This window comes from Lithobates pipiens, unplaced genomic scaffold (assembly GCF_037356315.1).
Source record: "Lithobates pipiens isolate NorthernLeopardFrog02 unplaced genomic scaffold, aLitPip1_a1.2 Scaffold_3, whole genome shotgun sequence".
In the NCBI taxonomy this organism is placed as follows: Eukaryota; Metazoa; Chordata; class Amphibia; order Anura; family Ranidae; genus Lithobates; species Lithobates pipiens.
The window spans coordinates 147,338,791-147,362,472 of NW_027507790.1; the positions used below are offsets into that span (position 1 = coordinate 147,338,791).

Here is a 23,682-nt window from a genome sequence, read left to right on the forward strand (position 1 = left end):
AATCTACGCCCCTTTCCGCAGAGAGCTATCCCGGAAGTGGGTGCAGAATACCTGTACTGTACAGGTATCTGTACCCCCTCCCCCCTGAAAGGTGCCAATTGTGGCGCCGGAGGGGGGGAGGGTTCCGATGAGCGGAAGGTCCACTTTAGGGTGGACCTCCGCTTTAAAGGAAGTTTTCATATTTATTGTTTCACTTTAAGCATCAGTAAATCACTGTTCATTTAAAAATGTTTTTTACAAACTTTTTTCCATTGATACATGCCCCCCCAGGGCAGTACCCAGTCCCTTATACCCTTTGTATGCTCAATTACTTGCATCCAAGTTTTAAAGATGGGCACTTTTGTTTTTTGAAGTTCGGGTCCCATAGACTTCAATGGGTTTTCGTTATTCCCCTTCGAACTTTCAAGACGTTCGAGAGTTCTGCCGTGTACTGAACCGAGGGGGGGGGGGGGGGGGGTGTTCAGCCCCTCTTTAGCAGCAACATGCAAGGAAAAAGGCAGCAAGATTATATTGGTTTGGATAATATAAAATATGCAAAACACACTAGAAGCTAGAAGGCGATTTTAGTCGTGTATACGCATAGGCACCTTCGTTGCAAACAGTTTTTTTTTTTTTACCCAGGATGCTCATGGCAACAAGATCCTGAGTATAAACATCAGTAAATGATGATGTCCATCTGCAAGGGGCTTTATATTAAAGGTCAGTTGGAAGAAGAATGTCTCCTTTACATTGGTGGGCACAAAATTACACAGACAGCTGAAAAAAGATTGGTGCTATGCAGCTGGCTCTGCCAATTTTTTTTTTTGGACCCAGAACTATGCAGACACCTTTAAATGGGAGAGCAATTGGTCACACCTCAAGAAACCCATAGCAGCCTGTACAGGAGCCCTGGTTGACAATGACTGATGTAAATCTATAGGTATCACCTCCAACACCCCATGCTGGGAGGTGTAGTCCCACAACACAGCAAGTTATCTAAGAAGAGTTCCGAGCAGAGTGACTCAGCACTTCCATGTCAGCTCTTCTGCTCTTTGACTGTTGGAACACAAAGTGTTAAGGGAAGTGAGAACCCCTCCCCCAGCCAGTCACCCCGAGCACATCTCCTCTCCTCTCCTCATTTCTATCTGTAGCCCCGGAGCCTCCTTACCGCATTAATGGCGAAGAGCTTTGTAGACTCCAAACTGAGAGCCGGCAAAGTCACCGTGTTCGAGAAGGTGTCATGTCCGTTCTGTGTCCGGGCCAAGAGCATCATCAACAAGTACAAAATCAGAGGAGAGTGCCTGGAGTTCATCAATATCGCCGACATGGACAACGTGGGCAGCATACAGGACTACCTGTGCCAGCTGAGCGGAGAGAGGACGGTGAGAAGTACACCTACCTTCTGCCTACCTCACCACCACTGTCTACTATACACCTACCTTCTCCCTACATCGCCACCACTGTCTACTATACACCTACCTTCTCCCTACATCGCCACCACTGTCTACTATACACCTACCTTCTCCCTACATCGCCACCACTGTCTACTATACACCTACCTTCTCCCTACATCGCCACCACTGTCTACTATACACCTACCTTCTCCCTACATCGCCACCACTGTCTACTATACACCTACCTTCTCCCTACCTCGCCACCACTGTCTACTATACACCTACCTTCTCCCTACCTCGCCACCACTGTCTACTATACACCTACCTTCTCCCTACCTCGCCACCACTGTCTACTATACACCTACCTTCTCCCTACCTCACCACCACTGTCTACTATACACCTACCTTCTCCCTACATCACCACCACTGTCTACTATACACCTACCTTCTCCCTACATCACCACCACTGTCTACTATACACCTACCTTCTCCCTACATCACCACCTATACACCTACTTTCTCCCTACCTCCCCACCACTGTCACCTATACACCTACCTTCTCCCTACATCCCCACCACTGTCACCTATACACCTACCTTCTCCCTACATCCCCACCACTGTCACCTATACACCTACCTTCTCCCTACATCCCCGCCACTGTCACCTATACACCTACCTTCTCCCTACATCCCCGCCACTGTCACCACCTATACACCTACCTTCTCCCTACATCCCCACCACTGTCACCTATACACCTACCTTCTCCCTACATCCCCGCCACTGTCACCACCTATACACCTACCTTCTCCCTACATCCCCGCCACTGTCACCACCTATACACCTACCTTCTCCCTACATCCCCGCCACTGTCACCACCTATACACCTACCTTCTCCCTACATCCCCGCCACTGTCACCACCTATACACCTACCTTCTCCCTACATCCCCGCCACTGTCACCTATACACCTACCTTCTCCCTACATCCCCACCACTGTCACCTATACACCTACCTTCTCCCTACATCACCACCCATATACCTACCTTCTCCCTACCTCCCCACCACTGTCACCTATACACCTACCTTCTCCCTACATCACCACCTATACACCTACCTTCTCCCTACATCCCCACCACTGTCACCTATACACCTACCTTCTCCCTACATCCCCACCACTGTCACCTATACACCTACCTTCTCCCTACATCACCACCCATATACCTACCTTCTCCCTACATCCCCACCACTGTCACCTATACACCTAACTTCTCCCTACATCACCACCTATACACCTACCTTCTCCCTACATCCCCGCCACTGTCACCACCTATACACCTACCTTCTCCCTACATTCCCGCCACTGTCACCACCTATACACCTACCTTCTCCCTACATCCCCGCCACTGTCACCACCTATACACCTACCTTCTCCCTACCTCACCACCTATACACCTACCTTCTCCCTACCTCCCCGCCACTGTCACCACCTATACACCTACCTTCTCCCTACCTCCCCGCCACTGTCACCACCTATACACCTACCTTCTCCCTACCTCCCAGCCACTGTCACCACCTATACACCTACCTCCCCGCCACTGTCACCACCTATACACCAACCTTCTGCCTACGTCTCCGCCACTGTCACCTTGGGCTTGGTGATTGGGGGGGATTTAAATTGTATCAGGGCTGAAACAACTAATCGATTATGAAATTAACCGATTACTATTTTCATAATCTATTTATCAGCCAGTAACATAATGAGCCCAATTAAGCAAATAATCGCTACTGTAAATATTACTTTCACAGTTCTACAGTAAAAAATGAACCCCTTACAGTAGTGATTATCTGCTTTTTTTTTTTTGTACTATAACGGGCTAATTTTTATTTATTTATTTTTTCCCCGTTATGTTACGCACTATGGTTCATTTACATGGTTTCCTATGGGACACGTTCACATCTATGCTTTTTTTCAGCTGTTGCGTATTTGGAAATGGTCAGACCTTTTTTTTATTTATTTATTTTTTAACACAAAACAGTACTTTTTTGGTATAATATACATCAATGGAGAAGCCGCAGAAATGCATGTAATGCTTTTTTGCAGCAATTTGTGTTTTTTTTTAATCTACCCAACAACAAATTGGCCAAAAAAAATGCAAAAACACAAATCAAAGAAATATTACATGTGCAAAAATGAAAATGCACTGCAGAAACAGATCAAAAGCAAACTGCATAGGTGTGTACCGAGCCTTATGCTGGCCAATATGGATCGAAAACCACATACACTGTCTGAAAATTCCTTTGACCAAGAAGTTTTCTTTTTATTTCCAAATTTTCCCGTCACTGTGGTTGAAAAAGAACATCAATTTGACCCCACTAATGATTAGAAAATCAAATGAACTTTCTTAAAAATATATTTTTTTTTTAAGACATTTGATCTGAGTCTGATATTTACCAGATTCACCATTTAATAGTATATACATTATATCTCCTCTAATAGTATATACAGTATATCTCTTCTGTCTGTTATTCTCAGAGTAGATTAAATATTTTGCTCCCTAACCATATAGTTGGTTATTTATATTTACCACCGCATAGAGATATTTAAGAATAAATTTCCTTTTTTTTTTTTAAACTTTACATATTAACAAAATGATACACCACACTTTTTTTTTTTTTTAAAGTTATTAACCGATTAATCAAAACAATAATCGATTATGAAAATAATCGTTAGTTGCAGCCCTAAATTGTATGCATGTGTATTCTTAGTGTATTGTTGGGGTGCTCTGTGTATACTTGGTTTGTGCAGTAATCCAGCATTGAACATGCATCTCCTGGATTTAAATCCCTGGACTACAGACCGGTCACTGCTCTCTTTGCTTGTGCAGGATGATTGGTCTTTTGTCTGCATCCCTGTAATTCCATATAACAATAAATACCAATAAACTGCTGGATTTTTTTTCAGTGTAGACATCTAATCTGCCCCACCTTGTTATTGTAACGGTCATCTCACCATACATAAAACTGGCTACAAAGGCATCTGTGTTTTGTTTTTGTTTTTTTTATCAGCTGGTGAACTAATAATAAAAAAACAAAAATAAATAAATAAATGGATTCCTCCATCCACTTAGAATTCTCCCCACTGCACTATTGTATTCTGACAGCAGGGACTCCTTTGCTTTCAAAACACATTGATCAGCGCTGCAGCCAACTGGCTGCATGCACTGATCAAGTGAACATTTTCCAACATTGCCAACAGAGAGTAGCCGACCATTAAGCCCCATACACACTATCAGATTTTCTTCTTCCTTCAATCTTACCAAAACCATGTAGTAGAACGGCCTGCCTGATTGCATACAAATTGAAACTCCTAATAGTTTGACCTCATATTATATTATTCCTGTTGGAAAATCCGATCGTGTGTATGAAGCTTAACATTAAGGCCTGATTCACACCTATGCATTTTTAGTGCTTTTTGCATTTTGCAGACTTGCACTACAGAACGTGCTCCTTAGGAAACCATGCTAAATGGACTGTAGTGCAAATCTGCAAAATGCAAAAAGCACTAAAAATGCATAGGTGTGAATCCAGCCTTACACTTGCAGCAGATCGCATGTACGCCGTGTGATTGCTATGCAGGGAAACGCATCGCATCAGCGTGAACCAGGGCTTGGAGTACTGTAGACATTCGTTGTCTTCTTGTGTAGCAGTATGGTTTGACCTGCTCCCGGAAGTGAATTTTGTGTGCAGTGATATCAGATGAAAGGTCAGCCGGTTCGTTTGGAAATGTTTGACATTTCCTCTTTCTGAGTGCAGACAATACTCTTGCTGTGCTTATTCCCTCCCTGCAATGTGCCCAAAACCAGTTTTTCTGAACTTGATTTAGTTACATTTATTACCAGTATACCTCAGAGAACAGATATGCTTTCCAACAATCCGTTGTGTTTATAAATAACTCAGATATTTAAAAAATAAGCCTGTTGTTTAAAAATAACCCTATGTTTGTGTGTGGTGGGTGTTGTGTGTTTTTTTTTTTTTTTTTTTTTTTTTTTTTTTATTCAATACGTTTTTATTAAAAAAAATAATAGACATGGGGAGCTAAGCTAAGAAAACACTTAGGCCGCGTACACACGGGCGGACTGTTCGCCCAACCTTGTCCGCTGAACAGTGTTTGGGCGGACAGTCCGCTCGTGTGTGGGCTTTCAGCGGACAGTTTCAGCGGACAGTTGGACGGACAAAGTCTTTCGGAAATTCCGAAAAACTGTCCGCTGAAACTGTGTTTGAGCGAACAGTCCGCCCGTGTGTGGGCCTGTCCGCTGTACTTTCGAAATGAGCGGACTGTTCCCGCTCGGAAAGTCCGCCCATTTCGAGCGCGTGTACAGGTTGGCGGGGCCCGCGAAGGAGACGTCGCGGGCTCCGCCGCCTGGAATGGGCTTAAAGGGGAACCCCAACGCCGAAAAAAATCGGCGTGGGGGTTCCCCCAAAGTCCACACCAGACCCTTGTCCGAGCACGCTACCCGGCCGGCCAGGAAAGGGGGGCGAGCGAGCGCGCCCCCCCTCCTGAGCCGTACCAGGCCGCGTTCCCTCAACATGGGGGGTGCCTTGGGGAAGGGGGGGCCGCGCGGCCCCCCCACCCCAAAGCACCTTGTCCCCATGTTGATGAGGACAAGGGCCTCTTCCCGACAACCCTGGCCGTTGGTTGTCGGGGTCTGCGGGCGGGGGGCTTATCGGAATCCGGGAGCCCCCTTTAAGAAGGGGGCCCCCGGATACCGGCCCCCCACCCTATGTGAATGAGTATGGGGTACAATGTACCCCTACCCATTCACCTGTGAAATAAAGTACAAAAAAAAACACAACACAGGGAAAAAATATTTTATTGCACAGCTCCGGGGGGTCTTCCGTCTTCGGGGGTCTTCTCGCCGGACTCCTCCGCTATCTGTGTGTAGCTCTTTTACTAGCGGAGGAGTCCGGCTTTCTTCCTCCCCGCCGCCGGCCTCTTCTCCCGACTTCGGGGGTCTTGTCCCCCTCTTCGGTTCTTCTGCCGGGCCACCGCGCCTTCTTGTAGCTCTTTTACAGGCGGTGGCCCGGTCTTCTGTCGCCGCTGCCTTCCGTTCTTCTGTCGCCGCCTTCGGTTCTTCTGCCGGGCCACCGCGCCTTCTTGTAGCTCTTTTACAGGCGGTGGCCCGGTCTTCTGTCGCCGCTGTCGTCGTCGCCGCCGCCGCCGCCTTCCGTTCTCGTTCTTGTTCTTCTTCTTGTTCTTCTTCTTCTTCTCCTGGAGATGTTGACTCGACGAGCTCTCCGGCCGGAATGCCAGAGCCGCGCTGTGCGGTCACTTATATAGTGACAATGGGGCGGTGTCACATGGTATATGTCACATGGGTTGGTCACATGGTGACCCCGCCCCCTTACGATGTCATAGTCCCCATGTGACATCAACCCATGTGACCAACCCATGTGACATATACCATGTGACACCGCCCCATTGTCACTATATAAGTGACCGCACAGCGCGGCCCTGGCATTCCGGCCGGAGAGCTCGTCGAGTCAACATCTCCAGGAGAAGAAGAACAAGAAGAAGAACAAGAACGGAAGGCGGCGGCGGCGACGACAGCGGCGACAGAAGACCGGGCCACCGCCTGTAAAAGAGCTACAAGAAGGCGCGGTGGCCCGGCAGAAGAACCGAAGGCGGCGACAGAAGAACGGAAGGCAGCGGCGACAGAAGACCGGGCCACCGCCTGTAAAAGAGCTACAAGAAGGCGCGGTGGCCCGGCAGAAGAACCGAAGAGGGGGACAAGACCCCCGAAGTCGGGAGAAGAGGGCGGCGGCGGGGAGGAAGAAAGCCGGACTCCTCCGCTAGTAAAAGAGCTACACACAGATAGCGGAGGAGTCCGGCGAGAAGACCCCCGAAGACGGAAGACCCCCCGGAGCTGTGCAATAAAATATTTTTTCCCTGTGTTGTGTTTTTTTTTGTACTTTATTTCACAGGTGAATGGGTAAGGGTACATTGTACCCCATACTCATTCACATAGGGTGGGGGGCCGGTATCCGGGGGCCCCCTTCTTAAAGGGGGCTCCCGGATTCCGATAAGCCCCCCGCCCGCAGACCCCGACAACCAACGGCCAGGGTTGTCGGGAAGAGGCCCTTGTCCTCATCAACATGGGGACAAGGTGCTTTGGGGTGGGGGGGCCGCGCGGCCCCCCCTTCCCCAAGGCACCCCCCATGTTGAGGGCACGCGGCCTGGTACGGCTCAGGAGGGGGGGCGCGCTCGCTCGCCCCCCTTTCCTGGCCGGCCGGGTAGCGTGCTCGGACAAGGGTCTGGTGTGGACTTTGGGGGAACCCCCACGCCGATTTTTTTCGGCGTTGGGGTTCCCCTTTAAGCCCATTCCAGGCGGCGGAGCCCGCGACGTCTCCTTCGCGGGCCCCGCCTACCTGTACACGCGCTCGAAATGGGCGGATTTGCCTCCTCCTTACGTGGGCGAGTCCGTTCATTTCAAAAGTTGAGCGAACTGTTTGGCAAACAGTTTGCTGAAACAGTCCGCTCGTGTGTGGGCAAGTCCGCTCATGCAAATTTTGAGCGGACTGTTTGCCGAAACTGTTTGACGAACAAGGTTGGGCAAACAGTCCGCGCGTGTGTACGCGGCCTAATGCTGCATACACACAACCGGACTTTCCGGCAGACTAGGTCCGACAGTCTTCCCGATGGACTTTTTGGCGGATTTCCCAACGGACTTTCCGAATGAACGGACTTGGCCACACACAATCACACCAAAGTCTGATGGATTTGAATGTGATGACGTACGACTGAACTAGAATAAAGAAGTTCATAGCCAGTAGCCAAGAGCTGCCCTAGCGTCGGTTTTCGTCCATCCGGACTAGCATACAGACGAGCGGATTTCTCCATAGGAACTGGGTCTGGCGGAAACATTTTAAACATGTTCTATTTCTAAAGTCCGTCAGATTTTTGGACAGCAAAGGTCCGATGGAGCCCACACGCGATCGAATTGTCCAAAGGATTCATTCCGTCGGACCTTTGCTGTCAAAGTCCGGTCGTGAGTACGCGGTATTAGAGCTTTTTGAAGTAGTGGTTTAGTAGCATTTTTGCAGTAAAGTGGGGTGGGGGGGGGGGGGGCGGATCTTAAAAAATGCTATTGGTAACATTTAGGGAACATTTCTGCTGGGAAAATGCTCCAAGAAATTCTACAATGCTCCTAAATGCTGAAGCTCAAAAAATAGCCTAATGTAGTGTGCATGAACACATATAGGAAAAAATAACACTATTTGGCTTCTAGGAGCAGAAAAATAGCTAATAACAGCTTCTAGGAGCTTAACCACTTCAGTCCCGGAAGGATTTACCCCCTACCGGACCAGGCCATTTTTTGCGATAGAAAATAAAAATTTAAGGTCTGGGATGACCTCCCACACACACCTCCATCCCTAAAATACACAGGAAAAAAAAAAGGATAGCCCCGGGACTTTGAACGAGGTGGGAGATTTGGCACACGTTCACAGAAAATTGTAATAAAATCAATTTTTTGATAACAAAATGCTGTATAACCAAATGGGTACAGCAATAATTGTGTGTTGCCCGGCATAGTGGCCAAGTTAACAGCATAGGTAAAAACAAATGCCAATTCTTTACAGTTGATATACATCCATTAAACAATAATGATGTTTGTTGTAAGTTGCTAAACCAGTGCATATATATATATATATATATATATATATATATATATATATATATATATATACATATATATACACACATACACACATACACACATACACACACATACACACACACACACACATCATACAGAGTGGAAAAATTGGACATACATGAGTTGAAACAATACATAAACAATGATACACCCAGCAATATGAGCATGTGAAAATCATCGATGGTGGCCTATGCGTTTCATGAATCTGTGTTCGCTCTTCAGGGGCAGATGCATAGTTTTTATATCTGAAAAATAATAGTGGGTGTATGTTAATGAATGAGAGAATGGGGGGAAAAAAAAGTGGTGGGCAAGAGAGGTCAAAACAGAAGAGACCTCATACTTACCCAAACCATTGGGCTGGGTCACCGACCGCTGGTGTTGGGATTGACCTCGGAGCCTTAACATATTATTAAACCCTCCCTTGAGAAAATGATACCTTGTGTTGAAAAATTATACATTGCCATACCCTATGTTGATGCTTGTTTCCAGTCCCACGCTTGTGTGCCGCATCTGTGTCTAGCATAATCCACTTTGAAGTAGAATGTAACTCACATCTGAAGATAGGGGTGGCTCCATTGCTTTGCAGGTATTTCTGGAGCCACTCTATATGTGCACCCAGCTGTATCTTTCTTATTCTGTGTGGGTGTGCTTGGGCTCCGTGCATTAGACCTGCATGTGCAGTGTGGCCAGGGTCCTTCTCTTTGTGATTAGTTGGGTGCATGCATAGAGTGTGGCTATAGTATTATGCATGCTCAGGTGCCGGGGTGCATATATGTAGTGTGTCTGTGGTCCTGATTGTGGGCAGTGTCCATACTGAGGTGGGCTGAGGTTGTTACTTACCAGAACCCCATCTTGATCCAGCCATATTGCACGAGAACCTCAGCTGTCTGGGACTCTCCCTCCTGATTGGCTGAGACAGCAGCAGGCGTCTGATCTCATTCTTCCTGACTTGTTTCCATAGCAATGGTGGTGTTGGCGGAAGTTCCTGCCCCTTTGCTATAGTAACCTTTTGAAGAGGAGGACATCCCGAAAGGAAATAACGCAAGATCTCATTACTAGGTGATTACCATGGACTCCTGGGATAGATGATGACAATATCCTGGGTGTCCATGTAAATTGCCTAGGTGGCCACAGCCGTAACTGCTACAGAAAATGTGTGAAAAAAAAGTTATTGCATAGAAACAAAAAATGTATTGCCGTTTATCGCATTCAGGATGGGTAGACAGTAATTGGATTTTTAAAAAACGGGTAGCATACCGCTTGAATATCACTTTTTAAGCCTAGGTTCACACTGACTGCAGGATTGAAATCGTGTCAGTCCAACTTCGGGGAAATTTTAGAGACATCTGTGCGGGTTCCTGCACAGATGTCTATTGAAATCGCACCTTTAGTTGCCAAAAGTTGCGGCTCCGCACTGATTTGGACGGTTCTATTTCCGGCAATAGCCACCCATTTAAATTGCATCCATGTGAACCTAGGCTAAAGCAAACAGCGTTTAAGGCAGTACCCCATCTTAAAAGTGACCCTTCTCCATGCCGACATAATTAACTCCTTATAATCTGGGCCCAACTTCTGTAATACTTTGCATTGTACACTAAAGACAACAGTTCCTCCTCATACTTCATAACACTTTCTCTTCTGTTGTGCAGCTTTTCTGAGACGGTGCCACAGAATTTGCATTGGACTCCACCAGACCAGTTACCCATCACTTTATCCCAGTGACATTAATTCGTATATATTACGCTTGATTCTTAAGAAGCTCAATTTTATACATGCCCTGTGATTATTCTCTCTGAACGCCTCATCTTCTGTGACATACAGGCTGTGTCCCTAGGATATCCCAATCTGCGAATTGGACCTAGTATTGGGGTTCCAGTCCCTACAGAAGGAGCCCAGGCACACAAACTCCTTCACTATCGGGGCCCTCTGTAACCTCTGCCAAGTAGCACACTTCCCGCCCAGCTGGCTGCCTATACACTCAACACTAGTACTGTAGCCATTGGCAATAGCACATAGGCGTGCGTACGGGATGTGCCGGATGTGCCTGGGCACACCCTAATCACCCTGTGCTGTCTCCAGAGATTTGCCCCAAAATGCTGCATCCAAGAGAGTGTGTGGCCCACGCTGCATGTGAAACAGTTTCACAGGCAGCATTGACATCCCCACTGACTTTTTTTTTTTTTTTTTTTTTTTTTTTTTTGCCACATCAGCGAATCTTTACCTGAGACTATGAATCAACTTAACGTTCATTGTTGTCTCTTAGAATTAATCTTCACATCATTGTGGCTGTTTTCTTGTTGCTTACTTGTATAATTAAATGTAAAAACATTTATCCAACTTTTATTTCATATTTCTTAAAACAATTCTTATATCTTACTCCCAATATTTCACTGAATATTATATTAAAGTTATACTACCCCCCCCCCCCTCCCCTTTCCCCTTGTCAGTAGTGTCCCTGCTCCTGATATTCTGGTCTTTATGGTCTTAGTTGTGCGGAGAAACTCCAATCCCACTTAAATTGTTTCCAACCTCTCCATTTTTTTAGAAATATTACCCTTTCCTCTTCTTCTCTCAAACACAGGCTTTCCATATTATATATTTCTTCTACCGCATCTACCCACTCCCATGTTGTTGGGCACTCTACCTCTCGCCATTTTTTAGGGATCAGTTTTTTCGCAGCGTTTAATAGATGCGGGATGATTGTGTCTTGGTATTGTTTAACCCCAACCTCCGTGCCGTGAAAGAGTACTACCCAGGGGTCTGATTTCAATGCTGTTTGAGTTATTTCCTTAATCATTTGAAGGATCTTTTCCCAGTATAGTTTAATTTTAGCGCACTCCCACCAAATGTGTGTCATGGTACCTGTTTTCCCACAGCCCCGCCAGCACTCGGCGGTCCCGCCTAGCTGGAATTTAGATACCTTATCCGGGGTGTTATACCATCGGGAGATAAGTTTGTAGTTCATCTCAGCTGTTTTATTGTCCCTTGCCGAGCGGTGTGTCATTTTCAAAATTTTATTTATTGTTTCTTTACCTTTTTGTGATCCCAATTCCCTTTCCCATTTATTTATATATGGCGGCGTATCTTTCCAGCTGGTCCGCATCAATAGCCCATATAGCTTTGATATTATACCCTTTGTACTATCAGCCGTACAAAGTTGTTCCACCCCTGTCAAATCCTTTTCAGACCTAATCGGCTGGGGAAGTTTTTCTATGAAACGGGTCAGCTGGAGATATCGCCACCTATCCCTTCTCATAAATCCCATGTGCACTAACTCTTCATGTGAAAGAAGTTTCCCTTTTTTAATTATATCTTTTATTTGTGACCCCTCTAATCTTATCCAGTTCCCTCCTATCACCCCTCTACCCGGTGGGAAATATTCGTTATCTTTTAAGGTTATCAGTGGCGAATTATAGTGTCCATTTAATCTTTTATATTCCTTATCCCATATCTTCAGTGCAGTCTGTGTTAACTTATTTGTGTCTATATCTAGTACCCTGTATTTTGGGGGATTCCATATTATCTTATTTAATTGTGCTTTACTGTATGTATATTCTAAATTAACCCATCTTTTTTCCTCTTTTTTTTTCCCTTTTACCCATTCTACAATTCTTGATAAGACCACCGCCTGATAATAATATTGTAAATCAGGGACCGCTAATCCTCCCCTCCCTTTTTCTTGTTTTAATACTCCATAGGAGATCCTAGGTTTTTTGTTATTCCATATAAATTTGCTCATTATTGCTTTTAATTTTTGGAAATAGCTGGATGGGATTTCAACTGGCAACATCTGGAATTTATATACAATTTTTGGAAGAATAAACATTTTATACACGTTTATTCGACCTATCCACGAGATCGATCTATTACTTGCTCTTCTGAGTTCAGTTTTTATTTCATTCAATAAAGGGATATAATTTAGACGGTATATCTTATCCAGAGTGTTTGCCAATTTTACCCCCAGGTATTTCAGCTCTTTTGTCCATTTAAATTTACTTTGTTCTTGGATTAGTTGTACTTCCGTCGCACCTACATTTATATTAAGGATTTCAGATTTTGTTTGGTTAATTTTGAAGTTTGATAATTTCCCGTACTCATCCAGGGCCTTTGTTATCTTGGGCAGAGAATCTACTGGGTTACTTATATAAAACAACACGTCGTCTGCATATGCTGCAAGTTTATGTTCCTCTTGCTCAGCCTTAATTCCGCTTATTTCCGGGTTGTTTCTGATTGTCGCGAGTAGGGGTTCCAACGAAAGCACAAAAAGAAGAGGTGATAGTGGGCATCCCTGTCTGGTCCCATTTTCCATCTCAAAGGAAGAGGAGGGCAACCCGTTGATGTTTACAGTCGCTGTCGGGTGGTCATACATCGTTTTAATCCATCTGGCCATCCTAGGGCCTATGCCCATTTTGTCCATTGTCTGGAACATGAATCCCCAATCGACTCTATCAAAGGCCTTTTGGGCATCTATTGATAATAGTAGCGCCGGGGGTTCCGTCTTCTTCCTTTGAGATAGAATCAATAAAGTTCTCACTCCATTGTCCTTTCCCTCTCTCCCGGGGATAAACCCAGTCTGATCTGGATGTACTAGTATATTCATTACTTTTTTCATTCTATTTGCTAACACCTTAGCAAATAGTTTAGTATCCTCATTAAGGAGTGATATTGGTCTGTAACTTGCGCACTTGGTCTCGTCTTTTCCTTCTTTCCGTATGATCGTTATTGAGGCCGATAGCGCCTCTTTACTCATGGCGTACTCTGTCCCAATCCCGTTCATATATTTACAGAGTTTCGGTACTAGTATATTCTTAAACCTCTTGTAGTGACTAATTGTCAGACCGTCTGGTCCCGGGCTTTTCCCAGGAGCTGATTCCGCTAATACCTCGTTTATTTCTGCTTCCGTTATGGGGTTTTCTAAGTATTCTTTATCAATTTCACTGATCCTGGGGAGTCTCGCCTTATTTAAATATTTAACAGTTTCTTTTAGTTTACCTTCTTTATCTATCAAGTTGTTTTTTACCGCATATAATTTCCCGTAGTATGTTTTGAATGATTCGGCTATTTCTTTTGAAGCGTATACCATGTCCCCGGTTTCTGTTTGAATTTTCTCTATGTAGTTCGTAGCTTTTTTCTTTTGGAGCGTCCTGGCTAGATATTTAGTAGGTTTGTTTTCTTCTTGATACCTCACTTTATTGAGTTGATTAAAAAATTTTTTAGTTTCTTGTTCCATTAACCCACGTAGTTCTTCTCTCCTGGACGTTAATTTTTGATATAGCTTTTTATCTGTAAGCCCCCTTTTATGTTGTTGTTCAATTTTGAGGATTTCCTCTCTGAGTTTATTACCCCTCTCTATACGTTCTTTTTTTTTCTGCGAGCCTCGTGCAATCAAGATCCCCCGAATATACGCCTTATGGGCATCCCACAGGACCTGCCCAGAGATTCCTTCGGTCTCATTCATCAGAAAGTACTTCTCTAATTCCTTACTCACTACTTCCCCCCCCTCCTTATCAAGAATCAACGTGTCATTTAGTCGCCACCTAGAGAAACATTTACTTTGTCCGGGAATCTGCATTTTCATTTTTAAAGGCGCGTGATCTGACTGTGTTGTTATTTCTATACTTGTTTCTAGTACCATCTCTAGGGCTCTGTGTTCCACAAGAATATAATCAATCCTTGAGTACGACCCGTGTACTGGGGAGAAAAATGTGTAGTCCCTTATTTTGGGGTGTTGTGCCCTCCATACATCAACTAGTTGGTTTTTATTCAAGTTTTGAATTAACCTTTTTAATTGAGTGCTATTCCCTCCCAGTACCCGGGACGTACTGTCAAGTATGGGGTCTAGACAGAGATTCAGATCTCCCATTATAACTACATGGCCACTTTTAAATTCTTGTATTTTGGCCAGTATTCCCCTCAAGAAATTTATAGGGTTTTTATTTGGAGAGTAAATGTTAGCCAGTGTATACCTAATATTTCCTAATTTTCCTTTCAAAAATAGATATCTTCCTTCTGGGTCTGCTACTCTTCCTTCTACAGTGAATCGAATATCCTTACCGAATCCTATTGCTACTCCTCTTGCCCTTTTTGAGATCGTATCCCCATAGTACCATTTCGGGTGGTCTTTAGAGTAAAGCCTACTCCTTGACGTATGTGTTATATGTGTCTCCTGGAGAAAGATCACATCTGCCTCTAGTTGTTTTAATTCTACCAGGATTTTATGCCTCTTTTTTGCTGTGTTGAGCCCCCTAACATTATAAGATAGGAAGTTTAATTCCAGTTTCCTTTTATCCATATTCTCTGTCCTGACCATGTTTTCGTTTTTCTTTTCCTTCCCTCCTTTTTTCCCTCAGGGTTTCACTACTGACATCTTCTTCTCCTTCCTCCCTCCCCTTCCCCCTCTCCCCCATACCCCCCTCTCCCGCCCATCTCCCCATCCCCCTCCCCCCCCCCTGTTTTGGCCATTCTGCGGCCCTCGACTTATCAATTGGCCTCAAATCTCTGGCCATTTCTAAGTCTTAGTGCTCCGAGGTGGGGTTCGCCAGTTGCCTCCTTTCCCTCCCTACTTTGGTATATCTCCTCATAGGGATGGGAATGGGACTGCCCCACCCAACCGGTCCGACCACATACATCCCCCTACCTCTCCACCCCTCCCCCCCCCCCCCCCCGTCTCCCCCATGATCCCAGTCTCTTCCACTTCTAATTTATCATTTAAGTTGGGTGGCATTTTAAGGTGATTCCTCTGACTCGTCTGTCCAGCCGGGTAAACTTGGAGTTGGAATCTCCAGTTTTTCACAAAATTCTCTTAACTCTTCAGGGAAACTTAATTTAGCTGTTGTTCCATCTTTAAATGCCAACAGGCAAGCCGGGAAGCCCCATCTGTATCTAATGTTTCGTACTCTCATCTGTTCCAAGAGAGGTTTCAGGAGACGTCTTCTGGCTAGGGTCTCAAATGCTAGGTCCGGGAAGATTTGTATTTCTGTTTCCGCATACTTTAATGGGGGGTTTCCCCTTAATTTCCTCCAGATCTCCTCTTTATCTTCATAGTGTTCAAACCTTACGATAATATCGCGGAATCTTCCCCTTCCTGTTTCTTCCGATCCTATCCTCCCAACCCGATGCACCCTCTCTAACAAAGGGAGTACCCCCTCTGCATTGTCTAGTATGGGGCGAAATATATCTTTCAGAACCTCCCTTAAATCTTCTTTCTTGTTCTCTGGGACATTTCTTATTCTCAGATTTAGTCTTCTATTTCTATTTTCTTGGTCTTCGAGTCGGTAGAGAATTCTTCTCTGGTTCTGAGAAATTGATTTAACTTGCGTCTGTACTTTCTTTCACTTCTGTTCTTGATTCTCAGTTCTTTCTTCTACAGCTTCAACTCTCGCTAGCATATGACCAAGGTCACTTCTTAGGAGACTAATATCTGATCTTATAGAGTTCTCCAGTTTTTGGAGCATCTCCCTCATGAACCCTTTTGTTATTCCCAGGTCTTCCATCCTCTGATCCTCATTTTTACTTAGTTCTAATTCGCTTTCCGTTGTCAGTTCGTCTCTAGACTGATCCGGGGTCTCCCCTGCTGTTTTTTCCACTCCCCTTTTTCCTCCATGGTTTGTGGGTATCTTTTCCTTCCCTCCTCCTCTTGGGCTAGCTCCTTGGGTCATATATTGTTTTATGGTGCTTTCCGGGTTGGGATTTTTTGGGGTTTTAAGGCCCCCCTTAGTATTTTGCTTTGAGGCTCTGCTCATTTTGGTTTTTTTTGCTTCCCGTGGTCGTCGCCCCAGTTTGCTGGTCTTCTCACGTTCTCCTTCTATGGCTGGTGCTTTTTCTTCTGAGAAATCCCTCCAATCAGCCCCTTACAGTATCTACCAGGGTAGGATCCCTTGGTTATGGCTGAGCGGTTTTCCGCCCTAAGTTTGTCAGTCTGCTATAAGTGTTTCTCCCCCTTCTTTATGGTCGATCAAGGGCAGGTACTTTCAGTCCAAGCATTTATTCTTATTATCTCCTCTCTTTCTTCCTCCCTCCCTCCAACACAGGGAAAGGGGGTCCGGGAGAAAGAGGGAGAAGAAAGGGGTAACAAAAAAAAAAAAAAAGAGAAGACAGAAAGTAGAGAGAAAAAACCAGTGGCACCACAGTTAGCTTTATCTATTGAGCAATGACGTCTTCCGTCCCTATATCTTTAATAGACACCTGTAAGTCGCATGTCATAATTTCGTTATGCGTTAAATATGGGGTTTCTCCCCTTATTGTGCCTCTCCTGATATTTTACCTCTATATTAGCTGGTCATCGAATTCTATAGGGACGTGCGTACTATGTAAGGTTATGTTTACTCTTGAGAATTCTGCTGGGCTCCCAGGAAAGTATGCAGCTGCAAAATGGGATCGCTTTCCATGCGTGTACTGTCCTTCATGCAGTTTCCTACATGTTATGAATATATTACTCCACCGAGTTACATCACTGCTCATGCGTTTAGAAAATATGCGATTTTTGAGTAGCTAAGCAGGAGTGCCGTGGGGTTCTTTTCCAGGGGGTTACCTTATATTAACCATCTATCATTACATTTAAGGATCCGGATTGATTTTCTGAAAGCAGGCAGCTAAGGAGTTATTCGTTCATTCCATCTTGAGTGTCTTATATAATGCTTGTTTCATCCTCACTGGCCGCTTTCAGTCTGGTTAGTAATATTTCAGGCTATTTCTCTGGGCATTTCCCTCACTCCCACCTGGTATCTTATAATTTTTTTTTTTTTTTTGCAGAGAATCTCAGCGACGAGTATAGTATTAATCTGAATTATATATCCCAGGGTAAAAGTATGTCATCATTCATACTATCTCTTTACTTTTACTCCAGTTTTAATGACCATGATAGTTTAAACATATTCTTATTTAAGACAGATGAGTTTTGCAGACATAAGTATCACTTATCTTATCTCTTATACTCGTTTATCTTCCTTAGTTCATCCCTTAGTGCGTCCCAGCTTACAAAGAAAAACTGCTGTTATGTTGCATCAGAGAGGTGAAGGGAAAAGTCTAATATCCTGCTGACCACTTCAGCGCATTTATAGTGTTCATACAAATTTTTCTAACACAATGCAGCCTGGTATCTTTATATCTTATATTTGTTTATGTATAGTTCCAGCAACCAGCGCAAAGCTGGTCTGAATTGTCTATCCCAGAAAGAGAAACACCTCATCATTCATGTTGTCCCATCATTGTTATTACAGTCCTTTCTATTCCCCTGGCAGTTTAGACATACGGTCATTTAAGACAGCTATGACTTGCACCGGGATATAGTACTTAGCTTATCTGTTGCTCTCCGTGATCATGCTCTCCTTTTATCTTCGAAATCCCGAGAGGTTGGGGGGGAGGGCGGCAGAGAGGAGGCGAGGTGGCAGCTGTTATTTATGGCCGGTAGGGTAGACAGGTTCCGGAGCGGCGTCTTGCGGCGGTGTCTTTCATTACTGGAGCCTCTCACCTTCCAGCATTATTCCGCTCTGCATTTCTCTTCCACACGCCGCACGCCTTCTCCTGCTCAGCCTCCTCGTAACCCCTCCCTTCCGTCGGAGCGTTCCTACGTCATCCCCCTGACCCCTAGGGAGTGATTCGCATGGGCTTCCTCACCCACTGTGATTTTACACAGGGGTTGACATCCCCACTGACTTTTAACAGCTGGTCTCTCTCCCTGCATGCAATATCATTATCTGACAGTTTCGTACACCGAACATTCTCACGATCTCCTGAATGTGAAATTCCCCTATCTGTGCCAGTGCTGCTTATCAGTGCCAACCAATTCTGCTTATCAGTGCCAACCAATGCTGCTTATCAGTGCTAGTGCTGTAAATCAGTGCCAACCATTGCTGTCAATTGGTGCTGTCTATCAATGCCACCAATTAGTGTCCATCAGTGCTGCCAATCAATGCAGCCTATTATTGGCAATAAGTGCCTAGCAGGGGTGGTGGAAACCCCTGTACAGATAATTGCAATACAAATTACCTTCGAGTGCAAAAACTTTTTAGTTGGGAGGTTCACACCATTATAGCAGTTTGGAATTTTTTTTTTTTTTTTGTTAGAGTGTTACACTTAATTGTGTATGGTTTTAGTTACGGTTATAATGTGAATTATTGCACTTGAAGTTAATTTCCCACCACCCCTGCTCAGTCCATGTCTTTATGGACCTTGCTTTGTGCACTGGTGCGCAGTCATGTTGGAACAGGAAGGGGCCGTCCCCATACTGTTCCCACAAAGTTGGGAGCATGAAATTGTCCAAAATGTCTTGGTATGCAGATGCCTCAAGAGTTCCCTTCACTGGAACTAAGGGGCCAAGCCAAACCCCACACCATAATGCCCCCTCCACCAAATTATTTGGACCAGTGCACAAAGCAAGGTCCATAAAGACATGGATGAGCGTGTTTTGGGGTGGGGTCACTTGACTGACCTGCACCCGATAGAACATCTTTGGGATGAATTTGAGTGGAGACTGCGAGCCAGGCCGCCTTGTCCAATATCAGCGCCTGACCTCACAAATGCCCATGGCATTAAAGTTCATGTGCGTGTAAAGGCTGGTGTCCCAATACTTTTATACACACACACACACACACACACACAGCAATATCATTGCAAACAGCAGGTGAGTATAACCTCTTCTTCTTCTTTTTTTTTATTTATTTTTTTTATTAAAAAAAAAAATGCCTTTAGTTTTTGTTCACACTGAGGCAGTACGACTTACAGCATGACTGCCTCATGCGACCTGGACATAACCGTTGCGGCGACATGCAAAACGAATTCTCTATAGACGTCAATGCAAGTTGTCCCCAAAGTACAGGAACCTTTTTTGAAGTTTGAGCAACATGTGTCGCTCCGATTAGAATGGTTCCATTGTACAGAACGGGGCGTGACTTGTCAGGCGGCTAAGTCGTCTGACAAGTCGTCCCAGTGTGAACCGACCCTTAGCATCACTTTAAGTTCCTCTTTAATGTATATCAGTAAGCAGGTATAGCAGCTTGTGATTATCATTCTCCCCCCCCCCCCCCCCCCCCCCATAGACTATCCCTATGATCCTTCTAGCCCTGAGCTGAACAGTGCTGTTTAATTACAATATAGGTGAAATAAGATACTAGCATGCAAAGCATCTCTAGTTTATAAGTCATTACTGTTGGAACAATGTAGATACTGTAACAAGGAGACCCTGGGAGTGGTGCCTGGGATCTTTACTGCAAGGAATTGTCTAGTGTCCAAGAAAATTATGTTATAAAAAATACACACTGCATATATTTTAATAATACAGATATATTGAAAAAAAAATGAAAACATTTTTGCAAAGCAATATATTTTAAAATACACTTTACCAGACTGAGGAATCAGTTTCAGGGAGCCAGTGGCAGATTTTATTATTGGGGTCCTAGCCTTTTACCTGGAACTGTAAAGCTCTTCTCTAACTTTTTAAATTGAGGCCATTGATGACCTTTAGAAACTTCTGAAAGCTGGCATCTGTAAGCTGGATGACACAGGGGCAAATCTCTTGCAGCTGTGGGACCATTCAGAAAGCTCAGTGTATCTGGTACATGTGCAGTGGGGAGCCAGCTGTGAAACCCCAGGAAGCCACAGCTGGTTTCCAACATGCAGGATGGTGGCACTGGGGACTCAAAGATCAGCAAAAAAACACCCCGGGTGGAGGCAGCAAAATATAGGAAGACATAAGCCAGTGTTCTTAACGAGGACACCTAATGATATTTATTAATAAACATGAAATTTGCAGTGATACAAAGGAAAGTAGGGCACATCCCTAGAGGTTGATGTAAAAAACAGTCCACAACTGGGATAAATCAGGCTAAGTGCCCTACAGGGTTCTGGCTGGATCTCTGGACTGGTAAGTGTGTTTTTGTTCAAGTACAGGCATACCCCAATGGGACCAGAGCATGTATGTAAAACAAAAATTTACTTAAAGTAAAGCAATACCCTCCCCTTTCTTTTTTTTTTTCCCACTTCTCAATGCATGTAAATGCACTAGCTCTATGGGAAGTCTTGGACAGCTTGACATGGCACTGCTCCCGAACCCATAAGTGACGGACACCAAACTTGGAGACCCAGGACTATGATATGGTAGATTACCTGGGCAAGCTGGCTGACCTCAAAATTTGATATGTTGTAGTCTTGGAACCCCTCTCAGTGCTCCCAAAGTTTGATGTTCCTGTCACTTGTGGTTCGGGAGCAGTGCCATGTCAAGCTGACCAAGATTTTCCATATACACCAGTGTGTCCATATTTCTGAGTGTACGTAAAGTGAGGGTACGTAATGAGCAAAACTTCTCTTTTGGAAAATCACGATTTTTCTATGGGATCTCTAATGCTGCGTACACACGGGCGGACTGTATGGCGTACTTCGTCCATCATACAATCCGACGGACAGTCCGTCATACTTTCGACTGAACGGACTTGACCACACACGGATGCACAAACAGTCCGTCGAAAGCTTGCGCGATGACGTGTACAGCACGTACGACGGGACTAGAAATAGGAAGTCCAATACACAGCAAAGCACCCTTCCGCCGTGTAAATCCTTTCTGAGCATGTGCCATTCTTAGTCCGTCGAACTAGCCTACTGACGAGCGGATTGTCCGCTGAAACCAAAGTATGACGGACAGAATTTCGAAAAATCCGAAATACTTAGTACGCCAGACTGCACGCTGAAAAAGTCAGCTGAAGCCCACACACGAGCGGACTGTCCGCTGAAATGTGTTTCGACGGACTAAGTACGCCATACAGTCCGCCCGTGTGTACGCGGCATAACAGTGACCTTTTTAAAGTGATTTGTTACCCAGCATTCAAAATTCATCAGTGCTTCGGCAGCAAAATTGACAACAACAATCGCTCTATATACTTCTCTATGAAATGTTGCAGTCGCTGTGCTTGGCTGCAAATTGCCAAAAGATGAGCGATTTTGTAGTGGAGCACAACCCAATGCTGTAGAAAATCACCAGCAACAGATCAGCATTTTTGCATCATATACCATCATTGCTATTGGTAGCAGCGATTAATCACTCATGTCATCAGCCTAAGAATCTTGCACTATATTCCTGTGGCCAGGAGGAATTGTACTGTTTTCGCTGTCCCCTGAATTGACATTCAGTCTGTTGAAGCTGAGAATATTAAAACGCCCCCCCAAACACTTCTTGGGGAAATTTTATGAAAAGCTAGTGGGATACAAAAGAACTAAACAGAGCTGGGTAAATACACCGATGACGGTAAACGCACAGCTGCACTTGGAGATATATTCTTTTTGTAACATAATAATGTGTCAGACATGTATTTTTAGACCTAGCTGGTAATCTCCACCATTATACACTGTGCTGCACAGGGGAAGCTTTATTCAGGAAATGGTCATGTTTCGAAATTCATTCTTCTCTCCACGTTTAAATTGCTGTTTCTTTCAGGAAGAACAGCTGAGCTGAACATTCGTTCAGTAAGGAAAATGAATGTTTAACATTCCATATAATCTATATACCAGAGCATACTTGGCCAAGAAAAACGGGAATGGTTACATTTTCCAAAAAGTACAGTTTTTCTCAGGAAGTCATATCTGTTTTCTGTTTTCAATATTACTCTTTGGCAGAATATATTTTTAAAGCCCAACTACAGCCAAAACTTTTTTTTTTTTATTTTTTTTTTTTTTAGATAGGAAGAATTTGAATCTTTCTGTCTGTGTTCCTGTAACGGCGAAATCCTTCCAGTTTCTGCCCTGTAGATACCCTGTGAAACCTACAACACATGGGGGCACAGACGACAATAAAAACCTGTCAGAGGTTCTAACCTTCTGTATTGGACTAGGGACAGAAAGTAAAAGGAAATCCTTCCCAGCAGGGACATGGCAATAACAAAAAATCTGACGAGGTCTATCCATTCTCCACTCTATAAAACCAGTTTAACATTGGGGATTTAAAGCGGAGTTTCACCCAAGAATGGAACTTCCGCTTTAAGTGATGTTGACCTCCTGACAAGCCACATCTGGCATGTAATTTTTTTGAAGTGTGGGGGGGCGGAAACCCTCTTTTTAGAGGCATCCAGCTCCCACTTCCTCCTGTGCCTTCACAGCACCGGAAGGAATTTCACCTCTTCCCTTCCCCCTCCCTCTCTGCAATCTGCTGGGACGTGTCACAGGTCCCAGAAGATTGCCCAGCCATTCTCAGTGCAGCTCGCACATGTGCAGTGCATGCCCGGCTGTGAAGCGGGCGCCCACAGTTACAATACCGGCGCCACGGGGAGGAGCGGGGCTTCATTCACCTGCATCGCTGGACTGTGGGACAGGTGCATGTCTGATTATTAAAAGTAAGCAGCACTTTTTGTAGCTGCTGACTTTTAAATGGGTGGAACTCTGCTTTACCAGGAATGCATGGTCTTTTTTTTTTTTTTCTGAGAGATTCTGACCCTTACTTTAATACAGTAATAAAAGTAGCAAGCTTGTAAAAATAGGTGTATGTCAAGACAAAAAAAAAAATACCAACTACAGGTATCCCTGCCCTTTTTAATTGCTAACCTACAAATTGCAGTGGATATGAAGATATGGGTGTTTAGGTCATAAATAGCTTCCATATATACAGCGCATGAG

At 44.6% G+C, this 23,682-nt stretch overlaps 1 protein-coding gene across 1 annotated transcript in view; it reads left to right on the forward strand.

Annotated features, from left to right (window-relative positions):
• The first annotated feature begins 1,067 nt into the window (after positions 1 to 1,067).
• The window catches only part of GLRX (glutaredoxin), a 28,398-nt gene continuing 5,783 nt past the window's right edge, over positions 1,068 to 23,682 (forward strand). The window contains exon 1 of the mRNA XM_077462369.1: positions 1,068 to 1,361. Coding sequence (XP_077318495.1) covers positions 1,155 to 1,361 — 207 coding nt within the window. The 5' untranslated portion in view covers positions 1,068 to 1,154. The remainder of the gene's footprint in view (positions 1,362 to 23,682) is intronic.